This window comes from Phaseolus vulgaris, chromosome 5, assembly GCF_051622355.1.
Source record: "Phaseolus vulgaris cultivar YP4 chromosome 5, ASM5162235v1, whole genome shotgun sequence".
NCBI classification, from domain to species: domain Eukaryota; kingdom Viridiplantae; phylum Streptophyta; class Magnoliopsida; order Fabales; family Fabaceae; genus Phaseolus; species Phaseolus vulgaris.
In genome coordinates this window covers 40,976,017-41,003,453 of record NC_143502.1, presented here as the reverse complement: position 1 = coordinate 41,003,453, position 27,437 = coordinate 40,976,017, and the positions used below count along the sequence as shown (strand labels likewise).

General features: G+C 27.7%; 4 protein-coding genes and 1 non-coding gene across 5 annotated transcripts; 3 read left to right on the top strand and 2 right to left on the bottom strand.

The window, feature by feature from the left end:
• Positions 1-1,879: 1,879 nt before the first annotated feature.
• Positions 1,880-5,052, top strand: LOC150027649 (endo-1,3;1,4-beta-D-glucanase-like). The gene is made up of 7 exons (XM_090301971.1): positions 1,880-2,051; positions 2,524-2,545; positions 2,833-2,959; positions 3,653-3,743; positions 3,852-3,941; positions 4,233-4,333; positions 4,734-5,052. The coding sequence occupies exons 1-7, from the start codon at positions 1,907-1,909 to the stop codon at positions 4,899-4,901; spliced, it is 744 nt and encodes a 247-aa protein (XP_090158097.1). The 5' UTR covers positions 1,880-1,906; the 3' UTR covers positions 4,902-5,052.
• A 4,693-nt stretch (positions 5,053-9,745) lies between these two features.
• Positions 9,746-12,787, top strand: LOC137835774 (endo-1,3;1,4-beta-D-glucanase). Its single transcript, XM_068644429.2, has 7 exons — positions 9,746-9,900; positions 10,235-10,256; positions 10,508-10,634; positions 10,779-10,869; positions 10,981-11,070; positions 11,322-11,422; positions 12,525-12,787. The coding sequence occupies exons 1-7, from the start codon at positions 9,753-9,755 to the stop codon at positions 12,666-12,668; spliced, it is 723 nt and encodes a 240-aa protein (XP_068500530.2). The 5' UTR covers positions 9,746-9,752; the 3' UTR covers positions 12,669-12,787.
• A 776-nt stretch (positions 12,788-13,563) lies between these two features.
• LOC137834418 (uncharacterized) lies at positions 13,564-16,727 on the bottom strand. The gene is made up of 5 exons (XM_068642474.2): positions 16,560-16,727; positions 16,233-16,470; positions 15,972-16,130; positions 15,493-15,844; positions 13,564-13,906 (listed from the first exon to the last, which is right to left on the bottom strand). The coding sequence occupies exons 1-5, from the start codon at positions 16,725-16,727 to the stop codon at positions 13,564-13,566; spliced, it is 1,260 nt and encodes a 419-aa protein (XP_068498575.2).
• A 2,079-nt stretch (positions 16,728-18,806) lies between these two features.
• On the bottom strand, positions 18,807-18,878 carry TRNAM-CAU (transfer RNA methionine (anticodon CAU)). Its single transcript has one exon. It is a non-coding gene; the product is annotated as a tRNA-Met (tRNA).
• Positions 18,879-24,980: 6,102 nt separating this feature from the next.
• LOC137835769 (endo-1,3;1,4-beta-D-glucanase) lies at positions 24,981-27,411 on the top strand. Its single transcript, XM_068644425.2, has 7 exons — positions 24,981-25,175; positions 25,567-25,588; positions 25,786-25,912; positions 26,122-26,212; positions 26,335-26,424; positions 26,716-26,816; positions 27,022-27,411. The coding sequence occupies exons 1-7, from the start codon at positions 25,028-25,030 to the stop codon at positions 27,163-27,165; spliced, it is 723 nt and encodes a 240-aa protein (XP_068500526.2). The 5' UTR covers positions 24,981-25,027; the 3' UTR covers positions 27,166-27,411.
• The last annotated feature ends 26 nt before the right edge of the window (positions 27,412-27,437 follow it).

The window sequence follows — 27,437 nt, the reverse complement described above, 5'->3', positions numbered from 1 at the left end:
AACTATGAAGAATTCAATGGTGGAAGAATTCAATCACTTTAAATTGGTTACACTTAAGTTGTGTCACCTTTATACAATTTCACATTTTTTTATAATGAAGTCGTGAATTCATGTCACATTGACTGTCAAAAGTAATCTCATTTCAGTAAAAAGAGAAAAAAAATTGTACCCCTTTTGATATAAATTTCAAAAAAATACCACTATGTCATAAAAATAACTCCTTAATTAGTATATTTTTTTATTTGAATATAAAAGTTTTTGGATTTTTATTTACAATGTGTTGTATACTTGTAATAGTACTAAAAACATAAATCATTAAAAAAGGAAGTACTTAAAGAAACACACAAGTTTTAAAAAACAACAACAAAAATCTCAAATTGAATAATATTTTCATTTGTACAATTATTATAGGTTTATGGGACTATTAACATCATAAAAATATCCATAAAGCATGCAATCTCTTGTTGGTAAACTATTGCCAAAGTTCTCTAAAAACATGAAATCAAACTTACACGACAAGAAAATCATGAAATAGAAACCAATTTTTAGAGACCAAAATAATTAGTTACAATAGGAACTAAAATAGAGACCATTTTAGAAACTAAAAAAAAATTAGTTTCTAAATTAGTTTCTATTATTGTTAAATAGTTTATAAATTGGTATCTAATTAGCAACTAAGATTTTAACTACCAATTATTTAGTTTCTAAATTTGGTAGCAAAAACCTTGGTTGCTAATTAGATACCAATTTAAAAACTATTTAACAATAATAGAAACTAATTTAGAAACCAAATTTCTTTTTAGTTTCTAAAATGGTCTCTAATTTAATTACTATTGTAACTAATTATTTTGGTTTCTACAAATTGCATGATTTTCTTGTAGTGTTATCAATGGTTCATTTGATTTTATTGGATTAAACTATTACACCTCTAACTATCTATCCAACGCACCTAAGCTTGGCGATGTCAAACCTAATTACGTTAACATTCTTTTATCTATTATTTCTCTACACTTATATATATATATATATATATATATATATATTTAATTCTGATAAAATATTTTTTTTGGAGTAACTGAACGCAATGGGATTCCAATAAAGGTATGTATACATGACCATGTCAAAGTATATAGATACATGTTATTATTTTATTTTATTATATTATATTATGTACGTAATTAACTTTTATTTATTGTATTTGTAGGCTGCTTCAAGCTGGTTATATGTGTATTGTACACTAAAGAAAAGTAGAATAATTCATTAATTTACACACTACAATAAAATTATAATATATAAATCAATTTTAGAAAAAAAAATAATTAATTGCTATAATGTCTAAATTAGAAACTATTTTAAAAATTAAAAACATTTTTGGTTGTTAGTTTCTATTATTGTTAAGTGGTTTCTAAATTGGTATCTAATTAGATACCAATTTAGAACCATTTAACAATAATATAAACTAATTTAAAAATAAATAAAAAATTAAATTATAAAATAGTTTTTAATTTAATTATTATAGAAATTAATTATTTTTTTATTTCTAAAATTGGTTTCTATTTAATACGTAGTAGAAACATAACTAGTAACTACACCAAATATTATATATTTAATTTATTATCTTTTGTAAAATAAATTTATACACAATATATATATATAGAATAGTGACAAATCATTAACTTGTAAGTCTGCATGCCATCTGTTTTTGAAAAATTATACTTTGACAACACATTTTTTGTTTTTTGTGTGGTCAACACCAGTGATCTATAGAATAGTGATGAAGAAAGTGGCACGTCCTTTCAAATGTACATGTTTGTAATGACCATTCAAACCCTACATCAGTTATGCATATAAAGATCAAATGGAGTAGGAATCTAAACACAGCATCAAGAGAAAGAGGGAGAGAAAAATGGGAAATGACTGCTTATCAAACCCTCCCATTCTCAATGCTTCAACTGGTGTTGGCTATGTTACCAACATCGCTGGTGTTAATTCCTATGTCACTGGTTCTCCTCTCGCCATCCTTGCCATTGTTCTTATTTCTGATGTTTTTGGTATTCCTTCTTCTTTCTCTTACAACATTTTTATTCTTTGCTTATATATAATATTATTGAAGTTCCAAACTTTCAACTTTTTGTTCACTTCTGATTTTAAGTGATCAACAAATTGAAAAAGAGATGTCAGAAACAGAAACCATTTACATAATTGAGTCTTGTTTCTTATTGTAGAATGCTGAAACCTGTCACATAGTTATTCCTGTGATTCATTCCTTGAATGGTTTACCAATATAGAAATAAGAGTAATGATGCTTTAATCTTTGTAGTTTAGTCTATATCTGGGGTTTCTTTCTGTTGTTTTTGGAGTCACTTAACAGTTTCACTGACACTGTTAATTCCTTGTTTGGTTTTCTTTTTTTTTATCAGCAATTCCTTGTTTGGTGTAGCTATTTTGTTTGCCTCTATCAACAGTTATATCATCTTTAGCCAATATCTTCAATTAACTTGACATGCTAAATTTGTCTTGCAGGATTTAAACCACCACTTTTAAGGTATGTTACTTTCAATGCCTAAGTTATCTCTTTGCTTATTTAGGCTATATGCAAGTCTTCCCTTATTAACCAATATTGTTTGGGTAAATTAATGTACATTATAGTTTGAGTAAATTAAATTACAAAAAATACTTTGAATTGTTTTTGAAGTGGTCACACTATTTGAATTGTTTCAACTGTTACTGATGAATTTTAAAATATATTTTCTATGATCCTTTTTTTAACTTATACCCTAGTTCAGTTTAAAGTTTTATTCAGGAGCAATCAATATTTGTCTTGTTACACAGGAAAATTGCAGACAAGGTTGCAAATCATGGGTATTTTGTGGTGGTTCCTGACTTCTTCCATGGGGAACCCTACAATAATGAGAATGCGAGCAGGCCTTTCGATCCTTGGTTGAAAGATCATGACCCGGTTAGTTCTTGCTTAGTGATAATCTATCTAGCATAGATACGGATACGGACACTGATACGATACGGATATGGACACGAAGATAAGTATAATCTCTAAAATGTAGGACACAGGGACATGTATCTATATATTATATAATTTTAAATTATATAAATTGAAAATAAATATTTATGTGCAAAAATATGTTTTAGATTCTTTTGGGAGCAGGAAGATATTTTTCATGATTGGTTCAAAAGAATTTGTTCCTTATTTTTATAATCATAATAAAAATTTATACAATAAATTTGAGTTTTTAGAAAATTATTGTATTTACACCTTTTAAAATTGTGTTAGAACCGTGTTAAAATTTTAAAAAATCCAACAAATATTTTTTGAATTGAACACTTCACCGATAAGTGTCCTACGAGTGTCGACACCGATAAGTGTGTCCGACACGGATACGCTCATTTAAGAGTGTCCAAACCTCATATGTGATAATTGCTTGTTTATCATTATCATTGATTTAGCAAGAATTTTTTAGTTTCTGTTCTTCAAAACTCAATGTTAGGTCCTAATTAATATTTGAATATTTAGATGTTTGGCTTCTGTAACCTAAAGGGTTTCTGATTTGTAAATCAGATGAATATAAAATGTGACTTTATTTTGTAAATTGTAACTCATTTTGTCTTATTCTCACATTACCTATTGAATGTGCAGGCAAAAGGTATTGAAACTGCAAAACCTATTATTGAAGCCTTAAAACGAAAAGGTGCATCTGCTGTGGGAGTTGCTGGTTTCTGTTGGGGTGGTAAGTGCCTTCCACTAAAATGGTGTTCTTTATTTCCTCTTGTAGGTGAATTTTGCAACACCTTAAGTATAAACTACAGAATGTAATGTGTTTTTCTCTTTCTCTCAGCAAGGACTGTTACTGAGCTTGGGAAAGCCAAACTTGTTCAAGCTTCTGTGCTATTACATCCATCATTTATCACTGTGGATGACATCCGTGGTATGAATTCTCAATAAGATTTTAGATTGTTTCTTGGTCTACAGGTTTCCCAACATGACAAAGAATTTTCTAAGGAAAACAAAAACTTCAACAATGATTGAAAAGTTTCAAGATTATTAATGATTTTGAAAGATGAGCAAAACCTGTAACAATGACAACATTGTATTTTGTGGTAAATCTCTTTTGGTGCTGTCTTTCATTGACTATTTTTCACTGGTTGAAGGAATATACAGACTTAAAAAACAGTTATTGGATGTTAGTAATCAAACAGTTAATTTGATATTTTTTCAGGTGTTGAAGTTCCCATTGCTATACTTGCAGCTGAGCACGACTCACTCTCTCCTCCAAAGCTTTTAAAGCAATTTAAACAAGTGTTAGATGCTAAACCTGAGGTATAGGATGAAACTTATTTTTCCTTTTGTAGTTATGTTCTGTCATTTTATATTAGCTTGATGATTTGGTAATTAAATACTGTGATAAGGTTTGTGTTTATGGCATCACTTTGGTAATTGCCATAAGCATATACACAGTAAATTTGTATGGATCACTACTTTCTATAATTCCTACCAAAGATGTCACATGTCCCTTATCATTGAGGAAAAAATTATTTCTCTTTTCTATTGTAATTATCAACCAATCAAAATTACTTTATTTTTTTATGGATACTTTTTTTTTATCAGAAAAAATGAAAAAATGAATAAGAAATATTTCAGGGATATATTAGTTTATTTTGTTATGGACATATTCTGTGAAATATCCCTGCACTTATGAGTTGTGTATCAATTTACGCAGATTGATAGTTATGTGGAAATATTTGCTAACGTTTCACATGGGTGGACTGTGAGATACGATCCTAATGATCCAAAAGCTGTGGAGGCTGCAGATAAGGCTCATGAAGTCATGATAAATTGGTTTGATAAACATCTTAAGAAGTGGGAAATCTTGTCATCTGATGTTTGATTTGTATCATTGTGTCGGTTGGAAGAGCTACTTATTCCATGTTGTATTTATGAAACAAATAAATTGTATGAGGACCACTGTTTAGGGTGTGACAGATTCACCATACAGATATTTGACAGAAGCCAATTTTTTTAAAAAAATGTTTTATGATGATTGCTTGAGCTGATATATTTTGGGATTACACACTTAATAACTTTAATTATAAATTATTAGATTATAATAATAAATAAATTTATTATTTTAATTAATATTCATATAATTGGGTTTGTTTGAGTCTTAACTATTTTTATTGTTAATTTTGTGTTTTTAGAGTAAATTATTCAGAGGAAGCATCTATATTTGTGAATGGGTCAAATATGCAAAAGTCAAAGTTGTTGTTTCTTAAACCAACACAGAAAATAAATTCTGATGAGAAGAAAAAGAAAATAAAATCTACAATATCTCAGAAACAGAATTGGAAGCAAATTTTCTCCAAAATACAAGAATTCTGAAAAGTTAGAAACTTGGAAACCGTTAACAAAATATAAACTACAATATTTTCTCAAGATCCTTGGAGCAGAAAAACCTATAAAAGGACAAAAGTATCAAAGAGAATTTTCTTAGTTTCTTTTCTTCTTTGTAATTCTTTGAGATTTGAGGCTTCGGTCAATAAAAGTTTCTATGTTTAATTCTCTATAGCTATTGTTTTAATAGTCTAATATTTTGGAAAACTGGGTTTTTGTGTGAGAGGTTGTACCTGAACGATTGAGAGTTTTCCTTATCTTAAACTTTGGTTTCTTAGTTAGTTCGTATTGTTCTAATATTTCTTGGGCGCATGATTCAAGAGAGAGGAGATAAGCATTCTCATGGAGTATACGTATGGAACAAAGTGGGTACTTATTAAACCAGTAGACACATGCTTTACTTGTGAGTTTCAGTCAAATCAGTTTGACGCATGTTCAATCTAATTTAGCTTTGTTGGAGGATTGATAAATGATTAATGTTTAGAAAACTTGTAAAGAATTCAATGGTGGAAGAACTTGAGGATTATAAATGGTGAAAGAATTCAATCAGTTTAAACTAGTTACACTGAAGTTGTGTCATCTTGATACGATTTTACATTTTTTTTACAATGAAGTCACGAATTCATGTCACGTTGGCATATCTTTCTCGTATCTATAATTTTGTCAAAAGCAATCTCATTTCAATAAAAATAGAAAAAATTATGTACCCTTTTGATATAAACTCCGAAAAATATACCACTATGCCACAAAAATAACTCCTTAATTAGTATACTTTTTATTTGAATATAAAATCCCACTATGCCATAAAAATAACTCCTTAATTAATTAGTATACTTTTTATTTGAATATAAAAAAAATTGAATTTTTATTTGCATTGTGTTGTATACTTGTAATAGTACTACAAACATAAATCATTAAAAAATAACTACTTAAATAAACACTCAAGTTTAAAAAATAACAACTTTTTACAATTATTATAGGTTTATGGGACACTAACATCAGAAAAATATTCACAAAGCATGCAATCTCTTGTTGTAAACTATTGCCAAAGTTCTCCAAACATAAAATCAAACTTGTCAATTGTTCATTTAATTTTATTGGATTAACATATTACACCTCTAACTATGTATCCAATGCACCTAAGCTTGTCAATGTCAAACCTAATTACGTTAAGATTCTTTTATCTACTATTTCTCTACATTCATATATATATATATATATATATATATATAATTCTGATAAAATATTTTTTTTGGAGTAGCTGACACTACAATAAAATCATGAAATAGAAACCAATTTTTAGAGACCAAAATAATTAGTTGCAATAGTAACTAAATTAGAAACCATCTTAGAAACTAAACAAAATTTTGGTTTCTAAATTAGTTTATTTATTGTTAAATAGTTTCTAAATTGGTATCTAATTAGCAACTAAGGTTTTAGAGACCAAATTTAGAAACTAAATAATTGGTAGTTAAAACATTGGTTGCTAATTAAATACCAATTTAGAAACTATTTAACAATAATAGAAACTAATTTAGAAACCAATTTTTTTTTTAAATGGTATCTAATTTAGTTACTATTGCAACTAATTATTTTGGTCTCCAAAAATTGATTTTTATTTCATGATTTTCTTGTAGTGTGAACGTAATAGGATTCCAATAAAAATATGTATACATGACCATGACCATGTCAAAGTATATAGATACGTGTTATTATTTTATTTTATTTTATTATATTATATTATATATGTAATTAACTTTTATTTATTGTATTTATAGGCTGCTTTTATATGTTTATCCTTGAGGCATTAGAGAATTATTGTTGTACACCAAAGAAAAGTAAAACAATCCCTTAATTTACATAACTGAAAATGGTAACTATGCCAAATATTATATATTTAATTTATTATCTTGTTGTAAAATAAATTTATACACAATATGTATATATATCAAGAATATGACAAATCATTAACTTGTAAGTATACATGCTCTTTTTTTTGAAAAATTATACTTTGAGAACCTGGAGAGTTGTATACAATTTTGATGTGATAATTTAAAAAATATATATAATAAAGAATAAATTTATAATTAAAATAATAGTATTAAGAGTTGTAGGATGAGTATAGAAAAAAAATAGGTTGTCAATATATCATAATTATTTTTCTTCTTTTAATTACATGTTATTTATAATATTTTTATATGTAGGTATTGATGAGTTCAATGTTTCGACACTATTACTAGAAGATTCTCTTCTAAATATGTTTAGGATAGATTATCATTATTGACATATTTTTTATCTTCTTGCAGCAATTAAGTGATTGCTTTTTATTCTTTCTTTTCTTTTTAATATTTGAAAAAATAGTTTACTTATAAATCTAATTTTATTTTATTTTGTTGACATTACAAGGGATGGTGTCAATATAAAAGGATATTTTGCATGGTTTGATAACTTTAAATGGAACAATGGTTACACTGTGTGATTTGGAATCAACTTTGTGGATTACAACAATGACTTTCAAAAAAAACTCTTTGCGAAATGATTTAGGAATTTTCTAAAAAAATATTAGACTTTATATACCTTCTTATCCTTTAATAATATTAAGGAGCACATTAAACAAATTAAGTACAAATTATATATTTTTTTAAACTTCAACCCTTTGATTATTTCTGCTATATTTGTCTCTTCTAAAGTGAAAAGTATTTTTTTAGCCATATTATTTATAAAAAGCATCCATAGACTTTGTCTATTTTAACATAATACATTTTATATGATGTTTTACTTTAATCATATTTTTTAACTAATAATATTTAAATTTGAAATCTTATTTAAGGAACCAAATTTAGTACTTTGAATCATCGATTATTTTAAAATTACAAATTACAAAACAGACTTAAAATTACAAACAAAATATGTATGCATATAAAAAATTACAATATTTTGAAAAAGTCGATAGGTTTATGTTACATAGAAAATTTACAAGTTAAACTTTTGTTTTTATCGTAGTTTTTATTAAGTATCATATCTGTTTTTTTTTAAGACTTTTAGTCTATTTTTTTATACTCATTTTCATAATTTAATTAATTCATTATCAATAAAAAAAAATTAAAATGTTATTTTAAAACCAATCATCAATATCTCTATTCCACTTTGGGTTTTGTTTGAGGCTTTTTAATCACTTTTTAAAACCAAAAAAACTTATTGTACTTTTTTGATATTTTTTATTTAAAAAAATAAATAAAAGCCAAGTTAGTTAAGAAAATATTTTTCAAAAGCGCAGATTCAACGAATAAATGTTTTTTTATAATTGAAACTAAATATAAGTAATTTTTTTTATTAATAATCACTTTTCTAAAAAATACTTTATTTTAATTAACACTATCATTATAAATAACCTTTCTTATAAATAATGTCACGGTCACAATAAAATACTACGGAATCACAACTAAGAATTTTTTATAAGAAATGATATATTACTTTTGTGGGTCCCTAGGAGTTCATAGGAAATAGTATATTACTTTTGCTAGGTTCTGTTTGTAGGTTCTGTTTGTATTGTTTGTAAGTATTCTTTTATTTCTATTATATTTTTTACTCATAAAAAAAAATCACAATAGAATAAATTTTTTATCTCGAAAATAGTATAATGTTGACTCTTATACTATTTTTATCTTGAAAATAGTATAATGTAGACTTTTATACTATTGTTATATTTTCTATGACAATTAAAGTTAAAGTTTGTGATTAACATTCTTCATTCTAACTTTTCGATTAAAATTTCTAATTTATTTTTAGTATTTTGAATTTAGGATTTTACCAACTTAATTTTTTGTATTTCTTCATTCTAACTTAAATTTACTTTAATTAATATTTTAAAATAATTAACTTATATTACTTTTAATTTTAATTTTAATTTTCAATACTAAAAAAAGTATATTTAAAGTATTACATATTAAAATACTGTAAACATATCACATATATACAAATTCAAATAAATTATATATAACCTTTTAAATTTTATATATTAATTTATATTATAATATAAAAAATTAATATATTAATTTATATTATATTATAATATAATATAACATAACATAATATATTAATTTATATTATAATATAACATAACATAATATATTAATTTATATTATAATATAACATAACGTAGTATATTAATTAATTAAATAGTATATTACATCAGGCAAACACATTTTTTTGTTTTTTATATGGTCAACACCAGTTACAGAATAGTGATGAAACAAGTGGCATGAGTCAAACCCTGCATCAGTCATGCATATAAAGGTGAAATGGAGTAGGACTCTTAGCACAGCATCAAGAAAAGAAAGAGAGAAAAATGGGAATTGACTGCTTATTAAACCCTCCCATTCTCAATGCTTCAGCTGCTACTGTTGGCTATGTCACCAATATAGCTGGTGTTAATTCCTATGTCTCTGGTTCTCCTCTCGCCCTGCTTGCCATTGTTCTTGTTTCTGATATTTATGGTATTCCTTCTTCTTTCTTTTACAGCATTTTTATTCTTTGCTTATAAAATCTTATTCAAGTTCCAATCGTTGAACTCTTTGTTCACTTACTGATCTTAAATGATCAACAAATTGAAAAAGAAATGTTAGAAACAGAAACTATTTACATAATTGAGTTTAGACTTTAGACTTTAGACTTTAGAATACTGAAACCTGTCACTTAGTCTTTAATTAATTCAGTTTTGTCTATATCAGTGGTTTTTTTTCTGTTGTTTTTGGAGTCACTATAAGTTTCACTGACATTGTTTTCATCTTTAGCCAATATCTTCAATTAACTTCAATATTTGACTTGCAGGATTTGAACCACCACTTTTAAGGTATGTTAGTTTCAATGCCTAAGTTACTGAGTTTACCTTATTCTCTGTTAGGCTATATATGTAATGTCTTCCCTTATTAGAAAATATCTTTTAGGTAAATTATTTTTGAAGTGGTCAAACTATTTGAATTGTTTCGACTGTTACTGATGAATTTTAAAATATATTTTCTATGATCCTTTTTTAACTTATACTGCTGAGTGCAGTTTAAAGTTTTATTGAGGAGCAATCTGAATATTTGTTATGTTGCACAGGAAAGTTGCAGACAAGGTTGCAAATCATAGGTATTTTGCTGTGGTTCCTGACTTCTTCCGTGGGGAACCCTACAATGATTTGAACAAGAGCAGGCCTTTCGATTCTTGGTTTAAAGATCATCAGCCAGTTAGTTCTTACTTAGTGATAATTGCTTGTTTATCATCATCATTGATTTAGCAAGATTTTTTTTTTCTGTTCTTCAAAACTCATTTTTGTTTGTAAATGGTAGTACATTTTGTCTGATTCTCACATTACCTATTGAATGTGCAGGCAAAAGGTATTGAAACTGCAAAACCTATTATTGAAGCCTTGAAACAAAAAGGTGCATCTGCTGTGGGATTTGCTGGTTTCTGTTGGGGTGGTAAGTGGCTTCCACTAAATTGGTGTTCTTTATTTCTTCTGGTATGTGAATTTTGCAACACCTTAAGTATAAACTACAGAATAATGTAATGTGTTTTTCTCTTTTTCTCAGCAAAGACTGTTACTATGCTTGGGAAAGACAAACTTGTTGAAGCTTCTGTGCTATTGCATCCATCATTTATCGATGTGGATGACATCCGAGGTATGAATTCTCATTAAGATTTTAGATTGTTTCTATTTCCCAGGAAAAGAAAAACTTCAACAATGTTTAAAAAGTTTGAAGATTATTAATGATTTTGAAAGATGAGCAAAACCTGTAACAATGTCAACATTGTATTTATGATGCTGTCTTTCATTGACCATTTTTCAATGGTTGAATAGAGATAGAAATTTAAGAAGCAGTTATTGGATGTTATGTTAGTAGTGAAACACTTAATTTGATATTTTTTTCAGGTGTTGAAGTTCCCATTGCTATACTTGGAGCTGAGAAAGACTCAATCGCTCCTCCAAAGCTTTTAAATGAGTTTAAAGAAGTTTTAAAGGCTAAACCTGAGGTAGGATGAAACTTATTTTCCCTTTTGTAGTTATGTACTGTCATTTTATATTAGCTTGATGATTTGGTAATATATACTGTGATTAGGTTTGTGTTTATGGCATCATTTTGTGGTAATTGCCATAACATAAGAACATATACAGAGTAAATTTGTAAAATTTTATGGTTCACTACTTGTCTGCAATTCCTACCAAAGATGTCACATGTCCCTTAGATATATATTAGTTGGAGCTGTAGAAGAACAATTATAAAAGCTCCTCATAATAAAGGACAAGTGATGGGAACAAATCAGTATTGACAAATAATTAACTTTTTTTAGTTAGGAAAATGTTAATTTAATTGAAAATGATATATATAGTGACAATCTAATATACATCCAATATGTAATCATTTAAAAAAAATATTTTATTTTATGTAAAAATTAAAAATTTAAATAGAATGAGATGTTATACCTACAAGAAAATCATGAAATAGAAATCAATTTTTAGAGACCAAAATTAATTAGTTGCTATAGTGACTAAATTAGAGACTAAAAAAATTTTGGTTTTTAGTTTCTATTATTATTAAATGGTTTCTAAATTGGTGTCCAATTAACAACTAAGAGTTTTGCTACCAATTATTTAGATTCTAAATTTGGTAACAAAAACTTTGGTTGTTAATTAAACACCAATTTAAAAACATTTATCAATAATATAAATTAATTTAAAAACAAAATTTTGTTAGTATCTAGAATGATCTTTAATTTAGTCACTCTAACAACTAATTATTTTTTGTCTCTAGAAATTGGTTTCTATTTCATGATTTTCTTGTAATGTAATGAATATTATTTCTTGTAATGTAATGAATATATTATTTTTTTTAATTTAATACTTTATATTGAAAACATCAACTATCAGTTATGAGTTTACCATTATGATATATTGAAAATATCAATTTACAATTGAGATATTTGGTCAAAACTATTCTATTTGAGAAAAAAAAAATATCTCTCTTAAATTATCTGATGCAGAATTTTCAACATATCAAAACACTTATTTTATTTGTGAAATTAGTTTATTTTCTTATGGACATTAATGGACATATTCTGTGAAATATCTCTGCAGATTGATAGTTATGTTGAAATATTTGCTAACGTTTCACACGGGTGGACTGTGAGGTACGATCCTAATGATCCAAAAGCTGTGGAGGCTGCAGACAAGGCTCATGAACTCGTCATAAATTGGTTTGATAAACATCTTAAGAAGTGACAAATCTTCTCATGTAATGTTTCATTCTATCATTGTTCCCTGTTGGAGGAGCAATTTGTTCGATGTTGTATTTATGAAACAAATAAATTGTATCACGACATTGTTAAGGGTGTCACAGATTCACCATACAAATATTTCACAGAACCCAATTTTACAAATGCCCCTGTTTAAAGCTTATTTCCAAATTCACTAAGGGTGGTTACGGTTCATATTCATTTTTAATATAATTAAAAAATTAAATTTAAAATTCAAATCTATTTACTAAATATTAAAATATTTTAAGATTAAAACATCTATCTAAGCTATTTAATTTCAAGTAATTAAAAAAATAAATGTTTTATGACTATCACTTAAACTGTCGTAAGAGAATCATTATGTCTTTTTCTTGAATAAAAAAAATAAGAGAACTATTATGTCTCTTCCATGCATGCTAAGTGTTCAAATAATATATCCATGTTTTATATATTATTTTAGCATTGTTAGAGTGGTGAAGTAATATGTTTCAAAAAATCATAAACTCTTGACTAAGCATTCATTGATGCTATTGAGGGACAAGACTTTCGTTTTCAGTTATCTGATCACTGCTACGCTCCTTTCACTCCTTATGGTTAAGCTTCTTTAATTTTTTTTTTTTTTGTGTTATTACATAAAAGTTTAAAGTTTAAGGTTTAGAATTAAGAGAAAAAAAAAAAAAAGACGAAAAGTGGTTCTTGAATGAGCATGTAGAGTGATTCACGTAGCAAAAATATAATCATTGAGTTTAATTTGGAATTGAAAACATTGGCGGAGAGAGAGATTTAAAATTTTATTCATTAGAAGATACAATATTTGTAATGAGAAGTGTTCTCCCCAACAGGTTCCTTATAGCATCAAAAAAACACCTCTATACATTACCTTAAACATCATTCAAGATTTCTGTATCTTCTAATAAGAAGTTTGACCAATACTCCATATCAAAATCAATGCTTGATAGATTCATGTGTGATTCGTTGTGCTGAGTTTCCTTGTGAAGAGTAGAAATTTCATTTGGTATTGAATTTTCCAAACTTTCACCCTCATTTGGTATTGAATTTTCCAAACTTTGAGGTATAGGAGAGACATTGTAGTGTTTGTTAGTATTTGAATTGATAGGAGAATTGTGAAAGTTGGCTTTAGAAGTAATTTCTTTTCCAAGAACAACCATAACTTTGTTATTTTGACCGTGAAAAACAACCTTCTCATTACATTGTAACAGCAGGCTGAAAAAATTGATTGGGGTATGTTTCTAAATTGATGAGTTTGTGAGAATTTGTGATTGAGTCCTTGACAACGGGAGCGTGTTTAAATCTGAGAGTAAAGATAAAGTAAGAGTGTAAAAATTAAATTCATAACATGACAATAACATTGTATACTTAACATAGACAGAAACAATTATACCCTAAACCCTAAACAATCATCCCTCAAAATTGATTTTTCTTCCTTTGTGGTCTTTCGCGAGGTCTTTTTACAATTGTAGGCTCATTTATTGTTTCACAATTTTTTTCTCTTATTAGACGGTTGTGATCGCACAATGAATGGGTTTGTGTTCTGTACATAAGCGGTGGTAGTCGTACACACCTAACAAAAGAAAACCAAAATTACTCGCAAATAAGAGTTAAAAACAAAAAACACATTCTTTATATTGTTTTTAATTTAAGAATGGTTTGTTTTGATCACAATTGTTTCATCCCATTTTCAAGAGAGAGTTATAATTTCAAGACTTTTGGAATGATCATCATTAAATATATTCAATGGATCAATGACCAATATTCATTGGTCCTCGTCTCCCACTAAATTAAGGAGGGAGATGCCAACATCTAGATATTGTTCTAGATAAAGTTGTATAACTTAATCAATTATATTTCAATATTATTTTTTAATATAATAATATTTACAATTTTATTACAATGAAATAAATAATTAAAATAGAAGTGCTAAAATATTAAATCAAATAAATTTAATTAATTTAAAATTTGATATTTTATATATTAGTTTATTTTATGATATTTTTATTTTGAAATATAATTTTGTATTTATTAAAATTTTAGAACAATATTTTATTCTAATTTTAATTCATATTTTTAATATTAGTTTTATATTAAAACAATTCATTTATTTAAAAGTACTGACCATGGTTATGAGTACATTTCGTTAAAACATTTTTTTCCAACGTTTTCGACGTTTAAAGTTCATTTCAAAATTTGACAAAAATAGTTATTTATTTACGAATTATATAAAAAAATTCCCAACATTCAGAAACAGTTTGCTTTGAAGCAAGAAACATAGCTTAAAAGTGTTTTAGATAAAGTTACAAAAAGGAGCCATAAAACTTTAAAATTTTGAAAATAAAAAATCATTATTCGCAATAAACTTTATCCGCAAATGAAAAATAGATTTGAAGGAAAAGTATAATATAATCTTATATTATACTGTTTTTAATATACATGGCGTGAATAAGTGGTTGCATGAATCTTGTTATTGTTTTTCAATTTTATTTCCATCTTTGTCGAAATTAATATGTGCCTTTATTGCTTCTTGGTTACATGAATGAGCATGGAGAGTGATTCACGTACAAAAAATATAAGCATTGAGTTTAATTTGGAATTGAAAACATTGGTGGAGAAAGAGAGTTTTGAAATTTTATTCATTAGAAGGTAAAATACAACGTATGAGAAGTGTTACACATTACAGATACTTGGTATCAGATTTTATTACAGCATAAAAAAATCACTTGTATGCATTACCTTAGAAATGAGTTGAAGGTGGTGCATCATCAGAAAAAGCATCATCTAATAAGAAGTTTGACCAATCTTCCATATCTAAATCAAAATCACTGTGCAATAGATTCATGTACGACTCGTCATTCTGAGTTTCTTTGGGGAGGGTGGAAATCTCATTTGGTATTGAATTTTCCAAACTTTGAGGTATAGGAGAGACATTGTAGTATTTGTTAGTATTTGAATTGATAGGAGAATTGGGAGAGTTGTCTTTAGAAGTAATTTCTTTTTCATGATCAACCATAACTTTGTTGTTTTGACAGTGAGAAACAACCTTCTCATTACATGTTGTAACAGCAGATTGATTCGGGTGTGTTTTTAAAATTGATGAGTTGGGGAGAATTTGTGATTGAGTCCTTGACAACGGGAGCGTGTTTAAACCTGAGAGTAAGGATAAAGTAAGAGTGTAAAAATTAAATACATAATGTGACAATAACATTTTATCCTTAACATAGATAGAAACAATTATACCATAAACCCTAAACCTTAAACCCCTAAAAAATCATACCTCGAAATTGATTTTTCTTCCCCGGTGGTCTTCCACGAGATCTTTTTACAATTGTAGGCTCATTTATTGTTTCACAATTTTTTCTCTTGTTAGACTGTTGCGATAGTACATTGCGTGGATTTGTGTTTTGTACATAGACGGTGGTAGCAGTACACTCACCTAACAAAAGAAAATCAAAATTACTCGCAAATAAGAGTTAAACACAAAAAGAACCAATCTTGATTTTTGAATTGACGATTAAACAGTAAAATAAGTTTTTACCAGAAGGGTTTTGATGAAAAGTTGCAGAGGATACATCCGTAACAGGGACATCTATCGGAATTGGCCTCTGAAAGGCATTGTAGGTATTGACGGCATTGTGCATGTCCTCCATCAATTTCTGAACTCTATATTTTTCTTGAATGATCGAACACCTTTCTTTGTCCAAGATTGTCTTTTGTCTTCTCAAAGATATATAATCAGCGAGTATTTTGTCCAAATTAAAGGAAGTATTGGATAGCTATAAAACAAAGATGAAATAATTAAAGAAATGTTCGTAAAGAGAATGAGAAGAAGAGTTGTGAGTTGTTAATGGATGAAAAGTGAAACCTGACTGAGTGGCGAACCGGCAAAGAGGGAGGATGCCTCCATGCGAAAAATGGCTCGTGTTTGAGATAAGTTGTTAGCACAGAGATAGTGATCTACTATGAATGCAGCTTGAGATGGAGAAATATTAATCTTTTCCGTGAAATCTCCTACTTTCGATGTTTCTTGCATTATCTTTTTCTTCTTCTTCTTTTGAAAGTGAGCAATTTCAAATTTTGAAGAGAGTGGATGGGAGGGAATTCTTATTCACTTATTTATAGGTATTGACCACCTTTTCATTTCATATTTCATATTTAATATTTTTAAGTATTTTATATATTTTCCGTTTTTAGATTTCCTTTTCTCTTTTAAAGATTCGTATTCCTTGTGAAAGTACATAATCGTTCCATCCAAAACCACTGTAAACAAATTTCTCAAATATATTTTTGTGGGTCCCACCAGAATTCTCCAATTTCACAAATTAACTCATTACGACCTGGTCCACATGAATTTTAAATTTGTTATTTAAGAAATTAATTGAAAGAAATTGTATAAACAATTAAACAAAATTTCTCTCTCTCGTTAATTCTTATAACAGTGTAGATTTGTTCCAGTCAAAGCATCTTTTCAAATAAAAAATATTGCACCATGCTAATTCTTATACACTGTTCATTTATATTAAATGCCCGCAAGAACCCTGCAGTTACAATAAATTAATGGAACACAAATTAAGGAAATTAATAGTACTATCAGATTTTTCAAAGATTTTTGTTGTTAAGATTATCTTCAAAGGTCAAAATAATATTTATTCTTATTTTTCATTCTTTACTTCATTTCTAATATTCACTATGATGTGAAAATCAATGGAGATAAGATCTTGTAAATACTTTATTAAAATAAAAAATATCTATTGTTTTCCTTCACACATCCAAAATCTTTAAAAAAATAACTGAGAAAAAGTATATTGTGAACTAAATTATCTGAAATAGATATTTTTTTAATTATCGAATTCTTGAAAGATTTTAAGTTTTATTTAAATATTTGTTTCAAAGTTTAATTTGGCATTAATTATTTTTTTTCATTTAAACCGTTAATTTTCATTTAATTTTTAAATTCTCACAAATATAAATTTATTATGATATGTAAACAACGTAGAAAATATTTTACTGATTGAAAATATTATATCCAACTTCTTTTATTTAAGGAAAGTTCTTTTATACGAGTAACTAATCTTTTAAGGTAGAAAAAACAAACTAAATAAACTTCTAAATCAATTTGTTTTAAAAGACATGGTTAAATGAAAAATATAAGTTATTAATATTTCTTGAAACACTATCATTATAATAACATTACCATCATTATTACCATCATTGTAGTAACATTTCTTTAGTTTTTACTTCATTTTTCATCTTGGTTTTTTTTAGGATTATATAATCTCAAATAAATTTGTAATTAAGTGAGTGTTAAGGAAGTATACACAAAAACAAAATAACGAAAACACAATCACCACTAGTAAAAACACCACCAAATTTATCTCAATCATTAACGTTCATTACCAACCACTAATGTTCATCTCCAACCACAACCACTTAAAAATAAAGAAAAAGACACTACACTCTCCACACCATACTTTTCACCATACTCAAGTATGTTGAAATTAAAAAGAAGTATAAAGATGAAAGAGAGGGTACGGAGGTGCATGGAGAACTTATCTACGGAATTTTATCTTAACTCCGAGATTAACCCGATAACATGTCATAATTTAGGTTCAATAGATGTTCATCACGATCCTATAAATGTTCACAACAATTCAAGTAAAATGTACACATAATGTGGATATTAAATAATAATTATTACTCTCACATATCTCATATCAAATTTTAACTTAACCATCGGAATATTTTTTTTCAAATTTTCCATCCTCACGAGTAAATCTTGCAACATTAGTGACTATATGTAATAATATGTTTAAACCTTACTAAATATTTATTGTAACATTGTTTGGAATAAATTTAAATATATTTGACAATGTAGAATATTTTATCCAACCATGGACGTGTCTAATTATTTTATTAACTCTACCACTTTATATAGATGTTTTCAAATTGGTCTTAACAATTTTTTGGGCCTAAACTGTCCCATGGCCTGACATAATTTCATGAAGGCCCACATTTGACCAAAACAGTATCAGAGTCGAAAATCAGCCCAGCAAGATTTATTAGAGGGAAAAAAAGAGAATGAAAAATAATAAGCAGAAAGCCTTCTCTTTTCTATCAGAGCCAGGTTTCGATCCTGGGACCTGTGGGTTATGGGCCCACCACGCTTCCGCTGCGCCACTCTGATTTGGTTATTATCTGCAACATGATTTAATAATTGATACTTGAATTATCAATTTTCAACTTTTTTTTGTACTACTATCAATTTAGTTATAAGAATAAAATGAAAAAAAATAAACTACCACATCTTTTTTTTTTTAATTTCATATATAAAATTTAAACTTATATTCCTTCAAATTAAAATATTATTCATTCTTTATCATTTTAAACACTGATTAATTATTTTTAAATTTTTCAAGTAACATATTTTTGCAAATACCTAATGTATACTAATAAAAACTCTCTATTTTTCATTAAATTATCATGTATAAGAACTCAGAATAATAAGTAAATTTCAGTAATTGTGACTACTATAAACAGTTGATGGGTTTTCGCAAATCAGTTTTTTGTTTTAGGAAAATAGAATATTATTTATCCATTTTTGTAAAAACAAATTACTCAAAATCGTAATTTAAAAAAAGAAAACATTATTTTGGTGAAAAAACACGGTTGATGTTATCATGTCTATGTGATTCTTGTGAATTACTAGGTAAAGATGGTTATTGACATCTTCCTTTTCCCTAATAATTACTTATAAACTGCTTTTTTTAAACCTTCCTTTATAAATTATTTTGAAGCATATAAGAAGATGACTATTTACCATAGTCATCGTTATAAATCTAATTTAAGAAGGCTCCTATTTACCATAGTCGTCCATATAAATGTTTGCGCTGCATAATTAAATTTTAAACATTGGTGGAGAGAGTTTAAAATTTTATTCATTAGAAACTACAATACAACGTAAAAGTGTTACACACAAGAGGTCCCTTGGTGTCAGATTTTATTACACATCAAAAAACACCTCTATGCATTATCTTAAGAATGAGTTGAAGGTGGTGGATGATCACAAAGAAACATCATTCAAGGTTTCCATGTCTTCTAATAAGAAGTTTGACCAGTACTCCATATCAAGATTAATGCTTGATAGATTCATGTGCGACTCGTCGTGCTGAGTTTCCTTGTGAAACGTGGAAACCTCATTTGGTATTGAATTTTCCAAACTTTCACCCCCACTTGGTGTTGAATTTTTCAAACTTTGAGGTGTAGGAGAGACATTGTAGTATTTGTTAGTATTTGAATTGATAGGAGAATTGTGAAAGTTGGCTTTAGAAGTAATTTCTTTTTCAGGATCAACCATAACTCTATTGTTTTGACAATGAGAAACAACCTTCTCGTTACATGTTGTGACAGCAGGCTCAAAGAATTGATTGGGTGTGTTTCTAAAATTGATGAGTTGGGACGAATTTGTGATTAAATAGTTGATGACGAGAGTGTGTTTAGACCTGACAGAGTAAGGATAAAGTAAGAGTGTAAAAATTAAATTCATAACATGACAATAACAATCTATATAGAGAGAAACAATTATACCATAAACCTTAAACAATCATACCTTGGAATTGATTTTGATTTTTCTTTCCCGATGGTCTTCCACGAGGTCTTTTTACAATTGTAGGCTCGTTTATTGCTTTACAGTTTTTTCTCTTGTTAGACTGTTGCGATAATATATTGCATGGGTTTGTGTTTTGTATATAGGCGGTGGTAGCAGTACACACACCTACCAAAAAAGAAAACCAAAATTACTCTCAAAGAAAAGTTAAACACAAAAAACATCATTCTTGATTTTTGAATGACGATTAAACAGGAAAATAAGTTTTAAGGGTTTTGATGAAAAGTTGCAGAGGATACATCCCTAATAGGGACATCTATTGGAATTGGCCTCTAAAAGGCATTGTAAGTATTGATGGCATTGTGCATGTCCTCCATCAATTTCTGAACTCTATATTTTTCTTGAATGATCGAACACCTTTCTTTATCCAAGATTGTCTTTTGTCTTTTCAAAGATATATAATCAGTGAGTATTTTGTCCAAATTAAAGGAAGTCTTGGATAGCTAGAAAACAAAATGAAAGAATTAAAGAAATGTTCATAATGAGAATGACAAGAGTAGGGAGTTGTTAATGGAGGAAAAAGTGAAACCTGACTAAGTGGCAAACCGGCAAAGAGAGAAGATGCCTCCATGCGGAAGATGGCTCGTGTTTGGGATAAGTTGTTGGCGCAGAGATAGTGATCTACTATGAATGCAACTTGAGATGGAGAAATATTAATTTTTTCTATGAAATCTCCTACTTTCGGTGTTTCTTGCATTATTTTTTTTCTTCTTTTAAAAGTGAGCAATTTCAAACTTTGAAGAAAGTGGAAGGAAGGAAATTCTTATTCACTTATTTATAGGTACTCACCACCCTCTTCATTTATTTTTATTTGTAACTATTTTCTATTTATTCCCTTTTTAGATTTCTTTTTCTCTTTTAAACATTCTTATTCCTTGTGAAAGTACATCACCGTTCGATCCAAAACCACTGTAAACAAATTTCTCAAATATATTTTCGTGGGCCCCACCAGAATTCTCCAATTTCACAAATTAACTCATCACGAGCTGGTCCACATGAATTTTAAATTTGCTATTTAAGAAATTAATTGCTAAAAATTGTATAAACAATTAAACAAAATTTATCTCTCTTGTTAATTCTTATAACTGTGTAGATTTGTTCCTTTCCAAATAAAAAATACTGCACCATGCTAATTCTTATACACTGTTCATATATTAGGCATACATATTAAATGCCCGCAAGAACCTGCAGTTACAATATATTAATGGAACACAAATTAAGGAAATTAATAGTACTATCACATTTTTCAAAGATTTTTGTTGTTAAGATTATCTTCAAAGTTCAAAATAATATTAATTATTATTTTTCATTCTTTACCTCATTTCTAATTCACTATGATGTGAAAATCAATGAAGATAAGATCTTGTAAATACTTATTAAAATAAAATAAAAAATATCTATTGTTTTTCTTCATACATCCAAAACAACCTTCTTTAAAAAAATAACTGAGAAAAAGTATATTGTAAACTAAATTATCTGACACAGATATTTTTTTAATTATCAATTCTTGAAACATTTTTAGTTTTATTTAATATTAGTTTCAAAGTTTAATTTTACATTGATTATTTTTTTCATTTAAACCGTTAATTTTCATTTAATTTTTAAATTCTTACAAATATACATTTATGATATGTAAACAACGTAGAAAATATAACATTTTTATAAATATTTTACTAATTGAAAATATTAGATCCAACTTCTTCTATTTAAGGAAAGTTTTTTTTTATACGAGTAACTAATCTTTTAAGGTAGAAATAAACAAACTAAAGAAACTTCTAAATCAATTCTTTTTAAAAGACATGAATAAATGAAAAATATAAGTTATTAATATGTCTTGAAACACTATCATTATAATAATATTTCTTTAGTTTTTATTTTATTTTTCATCTTGTTTTTTTTTTATTATGTAATCTGGAATAAATTTGTAATTAAGCTGGTGTTACATAGGTATAAAAAAACAAACGAAAACACAAACACCACTAGTAAAAATATCACAAAACTTATCTTAATCACTAATGTTCATTACCAACACTTAAAAATGAAAAAGAAGACAACACACTCTACACCATACTCAAGTATTGTTGAAATTAAAAAGAAGTAGAGATGCAAGGGAGGCCAGTGGTGCATGAAGAATTGTCTACGGAATATTATATTAACTCCGAGGTTAACCCGATAACATGTCATAATCTAGGTCTAGTATTAGATGTTCATCACGATCCTATAAATGTTCACAACAATTAAAGTAAATGTACACATAATGTGGATATTGAACAATAATTATTATTCTCATATACCCCATACCGAAATTTAACTTAAGCATCGAAATATCTTTTTGCAAATTCTCCATCTCACGAGTAAATCTTGTAACATTAGTGACTACATGTAATAATATATTTAAACCTTACTAAATATTTATTGTAAAATTGTTTGGATTAAATTTAAATATACAATGTAAAATATTTTGTCCAACCATTGACGTTTCTAATTATTTTATTGACTCTACCACTTTATATAAATGTTTTCAAATTGATCAACAGTCTAATTTGGTTTACTTTAATAATGTATAAAAACTAAAGTTAATGTTACAAATCAAATTCTTGAAACAAAAACATATTGGGAATGACCCCATTTGGAGATAAGCCTGATATAGTAAGTTTAAGATGGTACAAGAAATAATTTTTTGGGCCTAAACTGTCCCATGGCCTGACATAATTTCATGAAGGCCCACATTTGACCTAAATAGTATCAGAGTCGAAAATCAGCTTAGCCAGATTTATCAGAGGGAAAAAAAAGAAAATGAAAAATATTAAGCAGATAACCTTCTCTTTTCTATCAGAGTCAGGTTTGTGTTGCATTTACTGCTAGGACTAATGTTTCGTGGATGCTTCGTAATCGATAGAATATTTGTCTTAATTATTGTGAGAAAATCAGGTTTAGGATTACTCATATTTTCCGTGAAGGGAATGCATGTGCTGATAAGTTGACTAATTTATAATTTATTCATAGAGAATCATTTCATTAGTATAATATGTTTTCTTGTAGTCTATTCTTAGAATTTTTTATGAATAAGTATAGTTTACTTATGTATCGTTTTTGTTAACATATGGATTTTAGTTTAGTCCTCCATATTTTGTATTTTTTTTAATAATATTCTTTTCATGCGATGACAGATGATTGTATTTACTTAAAGTATCAACCTAACTGAGATGTCAATTTGCATAGTGATGCCTAACATACAAATTCTTATAAATAAATAAAAAGACAATGAATAATTAATGTTTATCACATTTTTCAAGATACTTTCAAAACATTGATATTAAATATAAGTTTATTAGAAAATAATTTCAAAATTTTCACACTAGGATAGAGCATATTGACACTGAGGAGATGTTACCATATCCACTAATTATGACCTTAATTGTTGAAAATTTTCTGATACATGTAACTTATATGAGTTTGGCTAGGAATTCTGATACGTTGAGTTAGTGAAAGTCAGGTTTTATGTTTTTTTAAGACATGTTCTAGATAACATTAATTTTGTGAGATTGCTTAATTAGCATTTTCAGATGCTTTGAATTTGTAGTATTAAATTTTTCAACTATTAAATTATGCTACTTTTTATATATTTGTATTATAATAAATAGATTAGTTTAGACAATTACGTATCCTTGTCGTATACTATTTGGTAATTCAAAAAATTTCATATTTTTGTTTAACATTTAATTTAGTTTTAATTGCCATATTTTGATTATTGACTAATATTATTTAAGTGGAAGAATGTTAAATTAATTATGGGTTACTCTTAGTTAATAATTAACATATTATTATTATTATTATTTGACAATTAGAAATATGATTATTTGAATCATATTGTAATAAGATTGAGCTAATAATGGTTGGACCATGACTAATAAATAAGCAGTTGAGGAGTCCCTATCTATTATAAAAAAAAACTATAAATTTGCCATCCATTAAACAACACGCATTCTCTAAAAAATTCCTAAAATGTGTTGATATATACATTGTTCATATATTAGGCATACATATTAATTATTCTAAAATTACATTGTTTTCGTATACTATATACTTTGTATTAATTATAGGTATTATTTTATAAAACTCCATCATAAATTCTTCACAATTAAAAAGATTTAAACATTATTGACTTTTTTATTATCTTTAAAAATATTTTTAAAGGCATTATTAGCTGCATCTGTAAAATTTGTATATTGATTAAAAATTGCATCTTGTATTGTTAAAATTAAACACATTTTACTAAATTTTAGAAAAATGCCGAAAGATCAGAAAAAAAAAAAAGAGTTATTATATTAGTGTTTACACGGCGTCAACATTGGGTTTATTATATTCCAATGGTGCAAAGCGTGGAACTGAAATGCCCGCAAGAACCCTAATATATTAATGGAACACAAATTAAGGAAATTAACATTTCTTATTAAAAATATTATTTAATGGGAGCTTAAACTTAAATGGTATTGCATGTGGCAAAAACAATTTTTGTTTTAGTGTGGTCAACACCAGTTATCTATAGAACAGTGATGAAGCAAGTGGCACGTCCTTTCAACATGTTTCTAATGACTCTTCAAACCCTGCATCAGTCATGCATATAAGGTCAAGTGGAAGCACAGCATGAAGCAAAGAGAGAGAGAAAAATGGTGGGAAGTGAATGCTTATCAAACCCTCCCATTCTCAATGCTTCAGCTGGTGTTGGCTATCTTACCAACATCGCTGGTGTTAATTCCTATGTCTCTGGTTCCCCTCTCGCCATACTTACCATTGTTCTTATTTCTGATATTTTTGGTATTCCTTCTTCTTTCTTTTACAACATTTTTATTCTTTGCTTTTACAATGTTATTCAAGTTTCAAACCTTTAACTTTTTGTTCACTTCTGATTTTAAGTGATCAACAAATTGAAAGAGAAATGTTACAAACAGAAACCATTTACATAACCGAGTCTTGTTTCTTGTTTCTTGTTCTAGAATACTGAAACCTGTCACATAGTTATTCTTGTGATTCATTCCTAGAATGGTTTACAAATATAGAAATAAAGAGTAATGATGTTTTAATATTTGTTTTTTAGTTTATATCTGTGGTTTCTTTTCTGTTGTTTTTGGAGCCACTTGTCAGTTTCACTGACATTGTTATCACCTTTAGTCAATATCTTCAATTAACTTCAATATTTGACTTGCAGGATTTGAACCACCACTTTTAAGGTATGCACTTTCAATGCCTAAGTTACTGACTTTACCTTATTCTCTGTTAGGCTATATGTAATGTCTTCTCTTATTAGAAAATTATTTTTGAAGTGGTCAAACTATTTGAATTGTTTCAACTGTTATTGATGAATTTTAAAATATATTCCTTTAAAGTTTTATTGAGGAGCAATCTGAATATTTGTCATGTTGCACAGGAAAATTGCAGACAAGGTTGCAAATCATGGGTATTTTGTGGTGGTTCCTGACTTCTTCCATGGGGAACCCTACAATGCTGAGAATGCGAGCAGGCCTCTCAATTCTTGGTTGAAAGATCATAACTCGGTTAGTTCTTACTTATTATTGTACCAAGAAATTTTTGTTTCTGTTCTTCAAAACTCAATGTTTGGTCCTAACTAATATTTGAATATTTAGATGTTTGGCTTCTGTAACCTAAAGGGTTTCTGATTGTAAATCAAATATTATGTCAGATGAATAAAAAATGTGACTTTATTTTGTAAATTGTATTCTCACATTACCTATTGAATGTGCAGACAAAAGGTATTGAAACTGCAAAACCTATTATTGAAGCCTTAAAACGAAAAGGTGCATCTGCTGTGGGAGTTGCTGGTTTCTGTTGGGGTGGTAAGTGCCTTCCACTAAATTGGTGTTCTTTATTTCCTCTTGTTTGTGTATTTTGCAACTTCAGGTCACCACCTTAAGTATAAACTACAGAATAATGTAATGTGGTTTTCTCTTTCTCTCAGCAAGGACCGCTACTAAGCTTGGGATAACAAAACTTGTTGAAGCTTCTGTGATATTACATCCATCATCAGTCACTGTGGATGAAATCCGTGGTATGAATTCTCAATAAGATTTTAGATTGTTTCTTAATCTTCAGGTTTCCCAACTTGACAAAGTATTTTCTAAGGAAAACAAAAACTTCAACAATGATTAAAAAGCTTCAAGATTATTAAGATTTTGAAAAGATGAGCAAAACTTGTAACAATGACAACATTATATTTTCTGGTAATTCTCTTTTGATGCTGTCTTTCATTGACTATTTTTCAATGGTTGAAGGAAGATACAGACTTAAAAAGCAGTTATTGGATGTTAGTAGTGAAACAGTTAATTTGATAATTTTTCAGGTGTTGAAGTTCCCATTGCTATACTTGCAGCTGAGCATGACTCATTCTCTCCTCCAAAGCTTATAAAGAAATTTAAACAAGTCTTAGATGCTAAACCTGAGGTATAGGATGAAACTTATTTTCCCTTGTAGTTATGTACTGTCATTTTATATTAGGTTGATGATTTGGTAATTAAATACTGTGATTAGGTTTGTGTTTATGGCATCATTTTGGTAATTGCCATAAGCACATACACAGTAAGTTCGTATGGATCACTACTTTAGTGAAATATGTTTGATCATATCTGTTGTGTACCAATTTGCGCAGATTGATAGCTATGTGAAAATATTTGCTAACGTTTCACATGGTTGGACTGTGAGGTACGATCCTAATGATCCAAAAGCTGTGAAGGATGCAGGAAAGGCTCATAAAATAATGATAAATTGGTTTGATAGACATCTTAAGAAGTGAGAAATCTTGTCATGTGATGTTTGACTGTATCATTGTATTGTAATTCTATTATTTTTCTTCATTAACGGTTATCGGTTACCTAATCTTGGTTTATTTTGGTTACCATGGTTAGTTTCTGATCCCTTTGTTTGTATTTAAGTTTTCCTCTGCTGTATGTAAAATACAATTGATGGAAATGTGCTGTTTGTAAAATACAATTATTGAAATAAAAGTTATGAGATATGAATGTTTGTCATCATCTACCACATGAAGATTTCATCTTCCATGAAGAT